Consider the following 14,396-nt stretch of genomic DNA (forward strand, 5'->3'; position numbering starts at 1 on the left):
GGCTCAGGACTCAACGTCCCATATCAGAAGAAGGCCTGTTCTTGTGGCACTTGCTCCCTTTCTTACGACGTGGTGTTCTTTACTTCCAGCTCTGTGTTTAAATCCCAAGATGCTCCCCAACCGGCCTAATGTGGTGTACAGTCACCTCCTCCTGGCCTCGAGGTCCATGCTGACTCCAATTCATCCAGATTTTTCCTCCACACACCCTTCCACACAACTCAGGCTGCCATTAAACTGGAGGATCCATCGTCCCCTGAGTGGGCCACCCTCCTTCTCACCTGCGATTATGTCCTGATGGTGCCTCTCTTCTGTCCATAATGCCCCTCATTCCCATCTGCCAGTGTTCTGCTGTTCTCTAGAGCCCACCTCCTCTGCGGAACCTTCTCTGGACATTTCGTTAGAGAGGCCCACCCCTCTCCTCAGTGCTCTCTGCCTGGGATTGGAGTTGTTCATGTGCCTGCTCTTACCTAGGAAGCTGTGCTATAAGCATCCTACCTCTGTTGCTCAGTAGTGGGTCTGTGTGCAATCAGAGAGAGGCAGAGAGAAAGAGAGAGAGAGAGAATGGAGGGATAGTAGGGCCAGAAAATGACCTTTTGACAGTGTGGAAGGGCTTCAGTTTGACCTTCCGTGCAGTGGGAACCAGTATGTATTCCGGGTAAAAGAAGCAGCTTGAAAGTGCACTTTGAGGAATGGGTCAGGATAGGGGAGCTCATTGCCACGTCCAAGGGCAGCCATTACCCAAGCCACTCTCCTACTTGTACCCCTCTCTTCCCCAACCTTCTGTCCACCTCCCCCAGCTGTGCCCCCTTCCCATCCTGTGTGGCTGGGATGCCAGGCTAAGATGAGAATGACAGCTGCCCAGTTTTGCTGCAGGAAAACCCGTATTTAATGCTGAAGGGGAACCACCAGGAGATGGAAGGCAATGACCGCTACGAGGGCTTCTGCGTGGACATGCTGAAGGAGCTGGCGGAGATCCTCCGCTTCAACTACAAGATCCGCCTGGTGGGCGACGGCGTGTACGGCGTTCCTGAGGCCAACGGCACCTGGACTGGAATGGTGGGGGAGCTGATCGCTAGGGTAAGGAGAGGACGGGTTCTGTGCTGGCTGTGGGTGGGAGGCCATGGAAGGGCGGAAGGTCGTGTTGTATGTATGCTCTTGAACCCTCCATTTACTTAGTCATACACGAGTGCCTTTTTCATTTAGTGATCTGTTCATTCCACACATCTTTACTTGCTATGTACCTCGATGAATAGACCAGGGTGATCACTGCCCTAAGGCTCTCCCAGGCCAGCCCCGTAACAGGTCATGGAGGCTTTGACACATCAACATGTATTTTGGAGTCTGGGTTCTATTTTGGGGTAATCCAGGTACTTTCCATTTGTTGTGATGACTTTGTTGCTCATTGGCACCCCCCGGCAGAGCGTGGGCAGGCCCTGGGAGAGTAGAGCACACTCTGTTAGCTGACTGATACTTGAGAAATACTGTCAAGGCAGACATGGTTAAATAATGGGGGAAAGGGATCGACCATCAGAGGAGCTGGTCATGGTGCCGCTTATTTTGTTACTTCTTGTATTATTTTCCACTATCATGAAAGTCCTTTTATAGACCAGGTAGGTTTTCAGGGTGAATGTGGAGACTTGTTTAAAATGCAAGTGAGCTTCCCAGAATGTCAATCTTCTTATAGGTTAGAACAAGGGTAGAGAAAGTTCTTCCGTGGGGAAATCTCTTGTTTTCTTTGTACACACTATTAACAACTGTAAAAATTAATTAAATCATGGCTAATTCACTATCCACATTTCTACAACTGAGTTTTTATGATCAGGACAGGTGAGGAGGACCCGATGCAGAGAACACAGACCTGTGTCATTAGTGTGACCTTGAACCAGCCCCTTTTCCTCTTTGTGTTTTCATGGGTGGAAGGAGCCCTGCAGCAACCCAGAGTGTGCTGATGTGCAAGGCACTCTCCACAGTGTCTCTAGTCCTCTTTAAATATGCCTTTACCACTTGTTATCCCTGCCTTAGGAATGAGCCATCTGAAGCTCAGTGAGCTTAATGGCTTTTCCAGAACCACGCAGTTAATATTTGCCAGAGCTGGGATTTAAACCCAGATCCCTTTATTTATTGAATGACAGTCATGTTCTGCATGATGATATTTGGTTAATCTTGGGCTATAGATATGGTGGTGGTCCCATAAGATTATATTGCCTAGTGACGTCATAGCCGTCTTTGCATAAGTGCACTCTGTGCTGTGTGTGCCATGAGGAAATTGCCCAAGAACTCATTTCTCAGAACATACCTCCATTGTTAAGTGACCTATGATTGCAATGTGACTTTAATCCTTTGCATGTACCAAACCTGGAATATAAAATAAACTTATAAGGTCCTAGTCTTTAAAGGTGCTAATATTGAGTGTTAAGGAAGCATTGTTGACAATGTCATGTGAGAAGTTCTATGTGGGTGGGAGCTATGGAAGGGGCATCTCAGAGCTGAGCAGGGAGGATGCTTAGGAGTTTACCTGGCAGTAGAGACAGTAGCTGCAATGACACTGAACAGCAAGCCTCATGCAGGGGATTTGGAATTATGAACTTTCCAAAGGGACTGGAGTCCCCAAGTGAACTGGTTCAGACAGCTGACTCAGAGAGGCTGGCAAATGGAAGACTGACAAATCAGCAGAAAACCACAGAAGGATAGGTAGCCTGCAAAGAATCTCCCAGTGGCAGTCATAGGAGGGGTAAAGGCTTCAGCAGGGATCCCTGCCGTCTTTGAGACTCCAGCCGACCCTGCTGATCATGCACATGCTTCTGCAGGAAAAGATTTGTTGCTTTTCTCTGCAGAGCCAGATCCCCTCCTGGAACATTCTTCTTGTTGGGATTCTACTGCAAAGTCTCAGCCTAGCAGTTAACCCACAGGAGGCTGAAATGCCATGCCTTTTCCTTACCCTCCCACAATGTACTCGGTCACCTTGAGCCATTTCTTCAGCCTCCTTGGGCTGCCTGGTGCCTGCTAGGGTGACTTCAGGGGTGGCAGAGTCAGTGCACAACCATCTCCTTATTAGCCCCCTAATGAGCTGTGACATGGACTGGCAGGAGAGGGAGAGGAGCTTGGGACTCAAGGACATGCAGCTACATACTGAGCAACTTGGGTAATCAGACAGGGATCTTAAAATTCACCCCGGCTCATCTTTGGAGCAAAAACACTTTGCTTGCTCTCATCGAGGTGCTTTGATCTCATCAAGACTTGGTGACATGATATTAATTAACCAATTAACCCATTAATTCAACAACTATTTATTGAAGATCTTTCACTTTTGTGGACATTAGAGATACAATGGGAGCAAAATAAACATGGACATTGCCCTCATGGATCTTCCAGACTAGGAAAGAAGACAGATGGTAATAAATGATCACATTTTTATTTATTTCATCCTATAATGAAAGCACAAGGGAAGCAAATTTGCAAGGAATTCTGTGGAAGCATCTAGAAGGAGGGGTTCCAATCTACAGAGGCAGGGGCAAGGCTGCCCTTGAGAGACAATGCCTTCAGAAGAATGGGTAGGAGCTTACCTGGTCAGAAACCTGGGTGCCACTGGAGTTGGCCCTGTCCAGAAGTGGGCCATCCCACCTTACCCAGGTTTGAGGCTTTGATAAGTTTTGCAGGATGCTGCCTTATAATCACAGTAGTTCTAGGCTTGATCCATCCTTAGGATCTATTCCTCAAGCTCGACCAAATATTCCAGCAGAGAGTAGCAACGGAGTGTCCCTCAGGAGATCCCTGGGGCTACTGAATATCCACACTGGATGAAACCTTAAAACTCATTGAATCTAAACCTGTCCCTTCCGTAGATGAGGAAACAGAGACTGAAGAGGTTAAGTAACCTGGCATAGCTGACTCCGCTAGCAAGTTCAGAGCCAGCGCTTAAGCCCTGGTCTGACTTCAGTCCTCATGGTCTGAGAGAGCACCATCTTGATGTTAGAGAGAGACCTAAGCTAATGTTTCGCTTACTAACTAGCTATGTGTTCTTGGGCAAGGGATGCTATGTTTCCCACCTGTGCCACCTCCCCAGTTTTTGTGAAAACACACACACACATGCACACACACACAGTATTTGGCATATAGGAAAGAGGAGTTGTCTTAGGCCAAAGTCCCTGAAAATCAGAGGCGTAGGCCAAAACTTATCCCCTAAGATAGGGAGTGAAATTCCAAAGAAGCAGAAGTGAGGGGGAGGGGAGAGTGATGGGCAAGAGGGCAGCCCATATAGCAGGGAGCATGTTAGCAAGCTGGTCATATGTAGGTTTTTACCAAGCACAGCTGATTATTCAGTCTGTAGAGGTCTCACTAGTCCATAGCAGGGAGGGACACACATGCACCTCTCTTTGACCCAAGTTCATGCCGTAGGGCCTCACCTCTCCCACTCTCCTGGGCTATGCACCAGGACCTTCTAGTGTCTTCGAAGAAGTTAGATCCAAAGGCAGAAATGATGGTCTTGAAGTGCAAGGCAGATTTGTGGGCTGATCCAGGAAGCCATGAGCCACACCCCTGCCTCCGACCTTGCCTTCAACTGGAGGAGCTGGTGCAGGCTAGGTTAGGAGAGGACCTGAATACGCTACATCTCAGCAGCCCAATGAAGCATCAGGACTGGAGGCTCACAGCACATGGTGTGAGAAGTGAGGCAAGACAACATGGAGGTTCAGGAGGGCAGAGCAATGGCTAGGCCAGCCATGCTGGTGGAGCTCTGGATTGCACAGCCCCGCCATGGAGGCAGTGAGTGACAGATGGCGGAGCATGCCTGCATGAGGCTGGGAGCTACCTTTTGTGGATCACTGGAATGCACTTGGTACTCTCCATCTTCCTGGAGGGCTGCTGGAATGTTGAGAGGAAATCCTCATGGCTGAGCAACCCCACAGATAAGAAAAAGCTGGCTTGACCCAGAAGTAATGATATTAGGCCCTTTTAGGTACTCCAGACTGTCTCTGGGTGTTCCTCTTCCCATGCGTGTTCTGATGGAGAGGATAAAAGTAAGCAAATCATCTGTCAACAGCTGAGAGTGAAAATCATTGTTTGCATCACATTGGGGCAAACCTGAGATTTCTTCTTAGGGAGTCCAGGATTCTGAGCGCCTCTGTGCCAGGGCCTCAGGGGTTGTCCTGCAGGCAGGGTGGCTCCTCCAGGCTGTCACTCATGAAGTACATGCAGAACACCATAAGGTATGTGTGCACAAAGCTGTCCACCATTTCCCTGTGGACAAAGAGCAAGGTCAATGCAGCTAAAATTGCAACAACAGATATGGTGACTTGTTGTCAAGAAGAACCCCTGAACGTGGGGCTTGGGGCTGACCACAGAATCTGCGTCTTTGGAGAGTCTGAAGACTATAGCAGCTGCCTATATGTCTGAGTGATAGAAGTAGCACAGAGTTATCTCTGGTGGAGGAAGCCTCAGTCTGTTGTCACCTGCTTCCCCAAGACAGTGGGGTTGGGCACTTGGTGTCTTAGCTGTGAAGAGCATTCAAGCATCTTTCTTGCAGGTGTATAGAAATCCTCAGAGTATGTCTTTTGATATAAATCCCACTTAAAGGGAGTGTGGTTGGAGCTAAAACAAGTGGGTTCACATAAACTAGCCAGTGGTCAGCTTCTTATACCTGGGACTGAGTCTGCACAAGAGAGAGAAGGGTGGCTGTTTGAAAAGTCTAAGGTTTGTATTTATTTTGCCCCAGTCAGCTGTTTTTCATGTCCTCGGGGCCCTATTTGGGAGAAAGGAAAGCACATTCAGGAGATAGAGCCCCCATCTAGCTTCACGATTCAGAACGAAGTACCCTGTTGGCATTCGACTCCATGTTGGCAGAAGGGCACATTTAGGTTTAAAGAGAAAAGGGCTTTGGAAGGCTTACATTCAAGGCTCATAAGCCTTGGACATCAAATAGCTCTTACCAATGACATTTTGACGAATTAAGTGCAAATGAAGCTGAAGTGCCTCATTCCATTTCCTCTCCCGGGAAGGGAATTGGCTAGGACCTGGTGGGGTGGCTGTCCGTGGCCTCAGTCCACTGGGAAGGTTGTCCAGACATTTTGCTGAATGGAAAAAAATTTCAACTAGTCCCCCGGGATCACTTTTCACCTTGAAGTCAGAGACTATTTTAACTGCAAATAGGTCATAGAATTCTATTCAGCATTCTTTCAAGTAAAGAAACTCATTCAGGAGCCAAAACTAAGTGTTCAATTCTTTCCCTATGTGATGGCCACACTCAGGGAAGAATTCACTCTACCTTCCCTGTGAAGGCTTGGTTTCTGCACTTCCTCGAATCAAGAAGAGTTGGACTTCAATTATAATTTGATGATCCATTCATTCATTCATCCATCAAAGTGCCTACTTGCTGACAAGCACTATTTAAAAGTGAGGAATTGCCTATAAAGAGTACAGGAGCTACTCAAAGAAGCAGACAGGTAAACCAAGAATTACTGTACAGTGTGACACATGCTTTATTAATAATAGTTATAATGATGATGATAATAAAAATGGCTGACATGTATTAATTGTGTCCTATGAGCCAGACACTGTTTGAAGCACTTGAGTATTAACCAAATGTTGCTGAGGAGGAAACTGAGTCACAAAGAAAACTGTTCAAAGTCATATGACTCACGAGTGGCAAGGATAGGTTCATTAGAAGAACAAGGTGTCATATAGGACCAGGGAAGAGCTCACCAAGGAAATGATAAATTTGCAGATTCACTTTCTGTGGTTTCAGTTACCCAAAGTAAAATCTGGTATGAAAATATTAAATGGGAAATTCTGGAAATAAACAATTTATAAGTTTTAAATTGTGTGCCATTATGAGTAGCATAATAAAATCTTTCACAATTCTGCTTCTTCCCACCTGGGATGTGAATCATCCCTATATCCAGCATATCCATAGTGTACATGCTACCCCCCTGTTAGTCACTCAGTAACTGTCTAGCTTATCATATTGACTGTCAAGGACCACAGTGCCTGTGTTTTTATAACCCTTACTTTACCTAATAATGGTCCCAAAATACAAATGCAGTGATGCTGGTGATTCCAGTATGTCAAAGAGAAACCAGAAAGTACTTCCTTTAAGTGAAAAATGTAAAAGTTCTCAACTTAATAAGGAAAAAAATACATGCTATGGTTGCTAAGATCTACAGTAAGAACAAATCCTCTATCCATGAAATTGTGGAAAAAGAAATTCATGCTAGTTTTACTGTTGCACACCAAATCGCAACGTTACAGTCACAGTGTATGAGAAGTACTTAGTTAAGATGGGCAGGACATTAAATTACAGGGTTCCGTACTTTGCGCTGTTTCAGGCATCCAGTGGGTGTCTTGGAATGCATCCCCCACAGATAAGAGAGGACTACTGTATTGAGGATTCAAGAGAGATCATCTTGGTAGAAAAAGATATTCTAGGTGTGGTGGATGCTAAGATATACACTGTATAGCACTGTTGGTTCTGGGAAACAGAAATCAAGGATGGGGAGGGACAGTATGGAATAGGGCTGAGGTTAGGGGCCAGTCATTATAGGATTCACATATTTGGAGGTTTATGTCCAGAGGGCTAGTGGAAGTTGATGGTTTATGTACTTTATTCAAAGAGAAGAGTGGCATATTTGGCTTTGGTTCCAGAAGGTTCCAGAAGGTAAGGGGGCACAGATTGGAGGTGGGAGGATCAGATACAGGTTTAGTCATTAGACAGCTGTCTGGTGATCCAAGAGGATGGGATAGGCAGTGACAGTAAGGCAGCCCAGGAGAGGATGGCGACAGCAGGGGAATTTCAGCATCCAGGCCTAGGGACTGGAAAGTGAGGGGAGAGTCCCTTTCTTTAGACTTGTAAGCATGGGTTAAGGTCACTCTGCCTCTCAGGGGTAGAGGAATGGGCTATTTGGTGCTCACAAAAGTCCTGTCTGGAATGGCTTCTTAAGGGATGTGCACCACGTGTGACCCCTACTTACAACCTGCTGAGACCTGAGAAGGGAAGAAATCCATCTAGTCTGGTTCATTGTCCACTGGCAATTGTACTTGGAAATCAAAGGGCCGGAGAGCCGGACTGCACCTTGGGCCCGAACTGCCTTCACTCCCCCTCCGTCACAACACAGTCTCATTGTGAGTCTCAGGGTTCTTTTAAGTCACTCAAGTTCTTTCGCCCACTGATAAAAAACCAATAAAGCAGTTTATTGACACCCTCTCCTTTCTGAAGTGATACAGGCTGCCGCCCCTGCACTGGGCTCACCAGGCTCCCTCCCTCTTCAGGGGTGGGACGCACTCTCCATAAAATTGCAGTGGGACCCCCAAGCCACAGCCTGCACTTGGTGTGAGCCTGGCCAGTGCCCTACCTGGTTGTCACCTGCTTTTAGAGGAGGGCTCTGCCATGGGCTTCCAGATTTTCTCCTTCCTCTGTCTTCCTTTGGCAGTGTCAAGGGTCGGAATGGATCCTCTCTGCTCCAGACTCTGGTCACATCTCTTCCTAGTTCAAAGCTGAAACACAAGAAGGGAAGGGAGTAGAAGAAGCAGGGCGCTGATGGCTCCTCACAAGGTCAGACACCATGCCGGAGCTCTCTGCTTACTAATCCATTTTATTTTTACATGGCCGCAAGGCAGGGATTGTTGGCCCACTCCACAGATGAGAATGTGGAGGCCCGGGAGTTCTGTAAATAACCCGAGTGCAGGCACATACATGGCCAACTCAGACCTCAAACTGGTTTTCTTCCCCCCGCACCAAAGGGGCATGGGGAATGGTGACTGCAACAGAGAATGATTTTGGCAGAGTCTGCCTATTCTGTTCATAGGCTTGATACAAGGAGGCAGGGGGCAGAGAGTAGCCGATATGCTGGTGCAGGAAAATGGCAATAAAGGAGGTGGCTCTGAGTGGCCAGAGAGGGACTCTTGGAGGACAATTATGTCCTCAACCCCCTTATTTGGAAAGTCAGTGTTATTATCACCATCTCATTTATATAGACAAGGAAGCAGAGCCTGGAGCGGCTAATGTCTGGACATACTTGGACATGAAGCCAGGTCCTTTTCCCTGGGGAACTTTCTAGCTAGAAGCACAGACACCAGGAGATATCACTTTAACACAGGTTCATATGGGATAAGCACTGTACTAGAAATACCAAGGTATATCAAACTGACATAGGAGAGTAGGAGGTACAAAGGATTTCTGAATGGGGACCCCAGGGTAGATTTTCAGTGGAAGGGAGACTGGCAGCTCCCTGAGGGAAAGCACATATCTTGTGCATCTTGGAATCCTTGTGCGTATAACACAGAGCCCGAAAGAATGGGGTGTAAGTAGTTCTTGAGTCACACAGGACAGGGCACTTCTTACAAATAGTCCTTGCATAAATCCAGGGGAAGCTGCCTTCAGCTTGTGTATGTCAGCTAGGACTTAGAAAACCAGGCTTCTGCTGATTGTTCCATCAGCAAACAGTGACTTAGTACCTTAGTATGTGTTGGTTCCAATGCTGGGAGTTCTGGTGTCAAAGGACAAATCAGATTTGGTTCTATGTTTGGAAGCTTAAATATGTGATGGTATGGAGGGAGGGAAAGTTCCAGCATGGAAAAGATACCAACATCTCAGGAGACCCGAGCTGGGCAGGATTAAGGAATGACACTGTAATAACCCCCGTGAGCTCAACTCCTCATCTCTCATCCAGCAGGCTGAAGCCTGGTCCTTCCCTGGGGTCACAGATCTTAGACCATGTCTGCAAGACCTGCTGGATTCAGAGAAATACCTCAGAGTTCTGCCACCATCCTTAATCCCTGCGTTGGTTGGTTTGCACCAGAGGTGTTGATCTGAGGGATCTTGAGGGACTTGGAGTTCAGTTAGGTTCAGCACTCTCTCATCAGCTTCAGACAGGGGACTCCTCCAAATCCCAGGGGCATCCAGAAGCAGCCTGGGAAATCTGTCAGAAGGCTCACTTCTCGGGAATTATTTCTGCCTTCCCCACTGAGTACCAGCTGTTAAGGAGAGGGAGGGGTCTGCAGAGGAAATGAGAATGTATTCATGGAGGCCCTGAGAGCCTACTAAGAGACAGGCTCACTGTTAAGTTGAAGAGACAGAAGAGACAGGCAGTAGGGTATTGACTTGGGTCAGGAGCAGGAATCAAAGCTGTGGACAGTGACATCTTAGTGCCCTTTAAGAATACCCTGGTCTAGGACAGAGGTGAAGATGTCATCTGCATCTAGTCTGAGGTCACATGTTCTTTTAAGAGCTCTGGTTCAGTGAGCAGGAAATTAGCCTCTGCCATGTTCCCCAGAAAAGTCTTTCATTTACCACCCGGTTTTAGGGTTACTCCCCAAACCTGGATTTCCAAAGTTGCTAAGCCTTGTTCTTACACTCCCCAAAGTTATTGAACACCTACTACCTGTTAGGCATGTATTGTGGACCATTTCTATCTACCATCCTATTACTGAACCTGACACTAGGACTCCTGGTCCTGCTGAGGTACTTCCTGTCCTTGGCCAATATTTCCTGTCCCAGATGCACTGATTCAACAATGGTTGTGATTTAATTTGAATTAGACACAGTTCCTCCTTTTCAAGAGCTCACATTCTGTGTACACAGGACCTCAAAGTACAAATTGTGTTTTTTCCAAGGGGTGAATGTGGCCTGAAACCTAGCCATCATTCTGCTCACCAAGCATGTGCTCCGGTGTAGGGTTATAGCCACACATGGGAGATTTTCTTCCTGCAAAGATATCTTCAGCTTGCCAAACCCATGTGCCCAAAAGTCTGCTGGGAGAGTCAGTTTTTATTATTTATACAATGACCCCAGTTCTACTGGGGAATAGGCCCAGGACATAAAAATAAAATGAGACCATAGCACGAGAGAGATGCAAAATGAAACCATATACCACATTCTACAGGAGCACAGAGAAAAAAAGGATTATTCTGGAGGGAACCAGGCAAGACTCTAGAGAAGAGCTAATGAAAACTGTTTATTGAACACCTACTACATGTTAGGCATGTATTGTGGACCATTTCCTCTCCATATAACAACCTTACAAGATAAGTATTATTATTCACATTTTCTAATGATGACACTGAGGTTAATTTTGGTTTACCAGAGTGGTTAACTCAGATCACACAACTAACAAGTGACTGGTCTGGAATTCAAAAAACCAAACCCTCTTGACATCCAAGTCCATGGTCATCCTAATCTTGTGATGCTTCCAAGGGAACTAATGGTCAAGCTGGACCTTGATGTACAAGTAGGAATTTGAGAAGCAATAGGAGGGAAAGAATTGCAGGCAAAAGAAACTATGTGGGGTCGGAAATATAGGACAGACTTGAGGAATGTGGACAGAGTGATGTGGCCATTTCATAGTTTGGAGGGATGTCAGTAGCTTAAGATGATGCTTAAGCCCAACTTGTGACCTGGTGGACCATGGTAAGGAGTTGGGACTGCCTTCTAAAGATAGTGGAAGGAGTCATGGGGTTTTTTAAGCAGGGGAGTGAAGTGATTGGATTTTTGGTGTAGAAATAAACTCTTGAGCAGTGGTTCTCAAAGTGTGGCCTTTGAACCAGTGGCATCAGAATCACTGAGGACTTGTCAGAAACCTAAAATCTGGGGCTGGGGAGATAGCTCAACTGGTAGAGTGCTTGCCTTGCAAGCACAACGCCCTGGGTTCGATCCCAGCACCGCAAAAAAAAAAAAAAGAAAAAAAAAAAGAAACCTAAAATCTGGGGTCCCATCCAGGTCTACTGAATGAGAAACTTGGGATGTGGTCCAGCAGTTTGCAATTGAACAAGCTTTCCAGGTGTTTCTGATTCATTGTCAAGTTTGAGAATGACTTGTTCCCATGTGGCTGGAGTTTGAGAACTACTGCATGACCTACTCGAGTTTGAGAAACCCTGGTACCCAGTGCAATCCAGTGGATGGAAAAAGTGGGAAAGAACTGGAAGCAAAGAGACCAGTGCAGAGGCTACTGAATAATTCACAGGACAACTTGAATGATGATTGTGGCAGTCAGAGCTGTAAGGGATCAAAGAGGCATTTCAGAGGTAAGATGGATGGGACTTGGCTATTGAGTGAGGAGAGAGCAGGGTAGGAGGGAGAGGGAAGCCTCCGGGCTGATTCTGGTCTCTGTTTTGGATTCCAGATGGATGGGGAAGTCACCAAATGTACATAGGGAAAGGAGTAGCTTTAGATGGCAGAGATGAGGAGGAGATGACATGGTACAGTAAGTCAGTAAGGTGGGAGAGAGGGCAGAGCTGGATCCCAGCTCCATTTGGAAGTTGTCTGCTCAGGTGGTGGTGAAATGGGAGGACCCTGCTCACCCCACCCTCACACCACTTTCCCTCCCTGCTGGCCACCCAATATGAATCTGTCCTTTCTTTGTCAGTAATGAGCAATGTTGACTTGGACAGGTCACCTAACTTTTCTGATCTCCAGTGTCTTCATCCCCAAAACAGAAATGATAGTATTGGGTTATTGTGAGAAAGAGATGACATCTAATATCCTTGGTGTGCCTAGCACATTGTAAACTCTTAGTGATTCGTTAGCCATCTCCTGTCCTTTGCTTTCCATATGAGACTCTGCTGGCATGTCCTCTCCTGGCCTGAGCTTAGTTTCCCCATCTGTCCTCAGACACAGGCACACACGTGCCTGCTTCCATGTGAAGTACTCACCCAGGCCCAGGCCCTTCCCTCTCCCAGGCTGTCCTGGGTCAATTTCTTCTTGCTGTGCCACATCCAGACACTCCAACAGAAAGTACTGACGTTCTGTGTCCTGATGTCCTGCACATCCAGTCTCGATCCTGCAACAGGGAAGCACAGCAACTTTCCAAGGTTATATGCAGTGACAGCAACCTGCTGTGCTGTTCCTGTCGCCACCCTTCTTGCCCTCTGCAGGTAGGAGAGCACAAATCCCTTTCAGGGTGTGGTAGTGTCTGGGCCACCCATTGTTAGGTACCAAGTTGGTGGCAGTGGTGGCAAGTTCACTTGTCCTCTTAGGCTTAGAGAAAAATGACTTGAGTTAAAAGTCAGAGTCTGTCCCAGAGTGTTAAATGACTATCTGGATCTTCCTGGGCTACCATTTGCTCACCCTTTAAGGAAGCATAACCATTTCCCCTGGGTCAGGCCTACATTTCTCCAATATCCCTTCAATCTGGAATCGCTCATCGGGAGCCCAGCAGGCCCTGCATCTCCCATCACTTGCCGCTCACTCATGATGGTCCATCACTGCAGGCCCTCCTTGTTCCTGGGACAGAGCATGCCCACTGAGCACGTGGCCTTTGTATTCACTCTTCCTTCCCCAAGTCTCCAGTCTGCTATTTCCATCTCATTGTCTAGGTCTAAGCCCAATGTTACCTTCTCCAAGAAGTGTTTTTCTCTGCTACTCTACAGGATCCATTCCCTCTCCCTATCACATTCTGCTGCATTACCCTATTTTATTGTCTTCAAAGAAATTATTACCATGTAAAATCATCTTGCTTATTACAGGAGTGTTTGTTTGTTATGTGTCTCCTCTCACTAGAATATAAATTCTTTAAGTTCAGGAACTACATCCATCTTGTTCATCCCTATACTTGTAGCATCTAGAACAGGTCCCAGCATACAATAGCACTTGTAATTATGGGATGGATAGATGAATGGATTGACAGATGAATGAATGGATGAATAGATGGATGGTCCAATGCATAGATATACGAATGGAAGAATGGGTGGGTGAATATATGGATGAATGGATGGATTGATATATATGGAAGAGTGGGTGTGTGGGTGCCGTGAAGGCATGTGTGAGCAAATTAACCATGACAGCCATTAACCCCAAGGAACTTAGAGCCTAGACAGATAGCCCAGTGTTGAGAACCAGCTGCTGGTTTCCAGACAATGCCTTTGACAAGTAACAGGCACAGCCCAGCAGTGATCCCAATATGTGGGTGCCTCCAGCAGCTTGTTTTTGCTGAGACCACCATCCCACGGAGTCTACGGCGCCTGTGCACCCCTCCTGCAGTCCCTGCCTCCCGTTCCTGGCTCTGCCTCTTTCAGCTCCTTGCAGCTGGGCTCCAGCTCTCCCACGGCGTGTTCAACCCCCACCCCACTTCCCAGGGCCATAGGAGCTTAAGAGAGAAGCATATGAGCAACCACGCCCCTCCTTTCTTTCCCTGTCAAAGTGCCAGAGTCAGTCGCCTGTCTCCTGTTTTGTTTCCTGGTCACAGTGACTCCCCTCTTCACACACTAGGCTGTAGTTGGCCTAAGTAGGTATCCGTTCAGCCCCTCCCACGTGCACGTTTACATTCCAACTGCCTGTGGAATAAGCCTACTCCATAAAGCTTGCTGCCTTTATTTTCTTGGGTATGGGTGTTGGGGAGACATCATTGAGCAGGTGCCAGGACCCCTCTGGACTTCTGAGTCACCTCACCCATGACTCCCATGTGCTATGCTCA

At 47.1% G+C, this 14,396-nt stretch overlaps 1 protein-coding gene across 2 annotated transcripts in view; it reads left to right on the forward strand.

Annotated features, from left to right (window-relative positions):
• The window catches only part of Grik4 (glutamate ionotropic receptor kainate type subunit 4), a 410,214-nt gene that overhangs the window by 342,681 nt on the left and 53,137 nt on the right, over positions 1 to 14,396 (forward strand). For both annotated transcript variants that reach the window (XM_047519151.1, XM_047519153.1), the window contains exon 13: positions 874 to 1,077. In XM_047519151.1, the coding sequence (XP_047375107.1) occupies positions 874 to 1,077 (204 nt within the window). The remainder of the gene's footprint in view (positions 1 to 873; positions 1,078 to 14,396) is intronic.

Source organism: Sciurus carolinensis, chromosome 11 (assembly GCF_902686445.1).
Source record: "Sciurus carolinensis chromosome 11, mSciCar1.2, whole genome shotgun sequence".
Classification (NCBI taxonomy): Eukaryota; Metazoa; Chordata; class Mammalia; order Rodentia; family Sciuridae; genus Sciurus; species Sciurus carolinensis.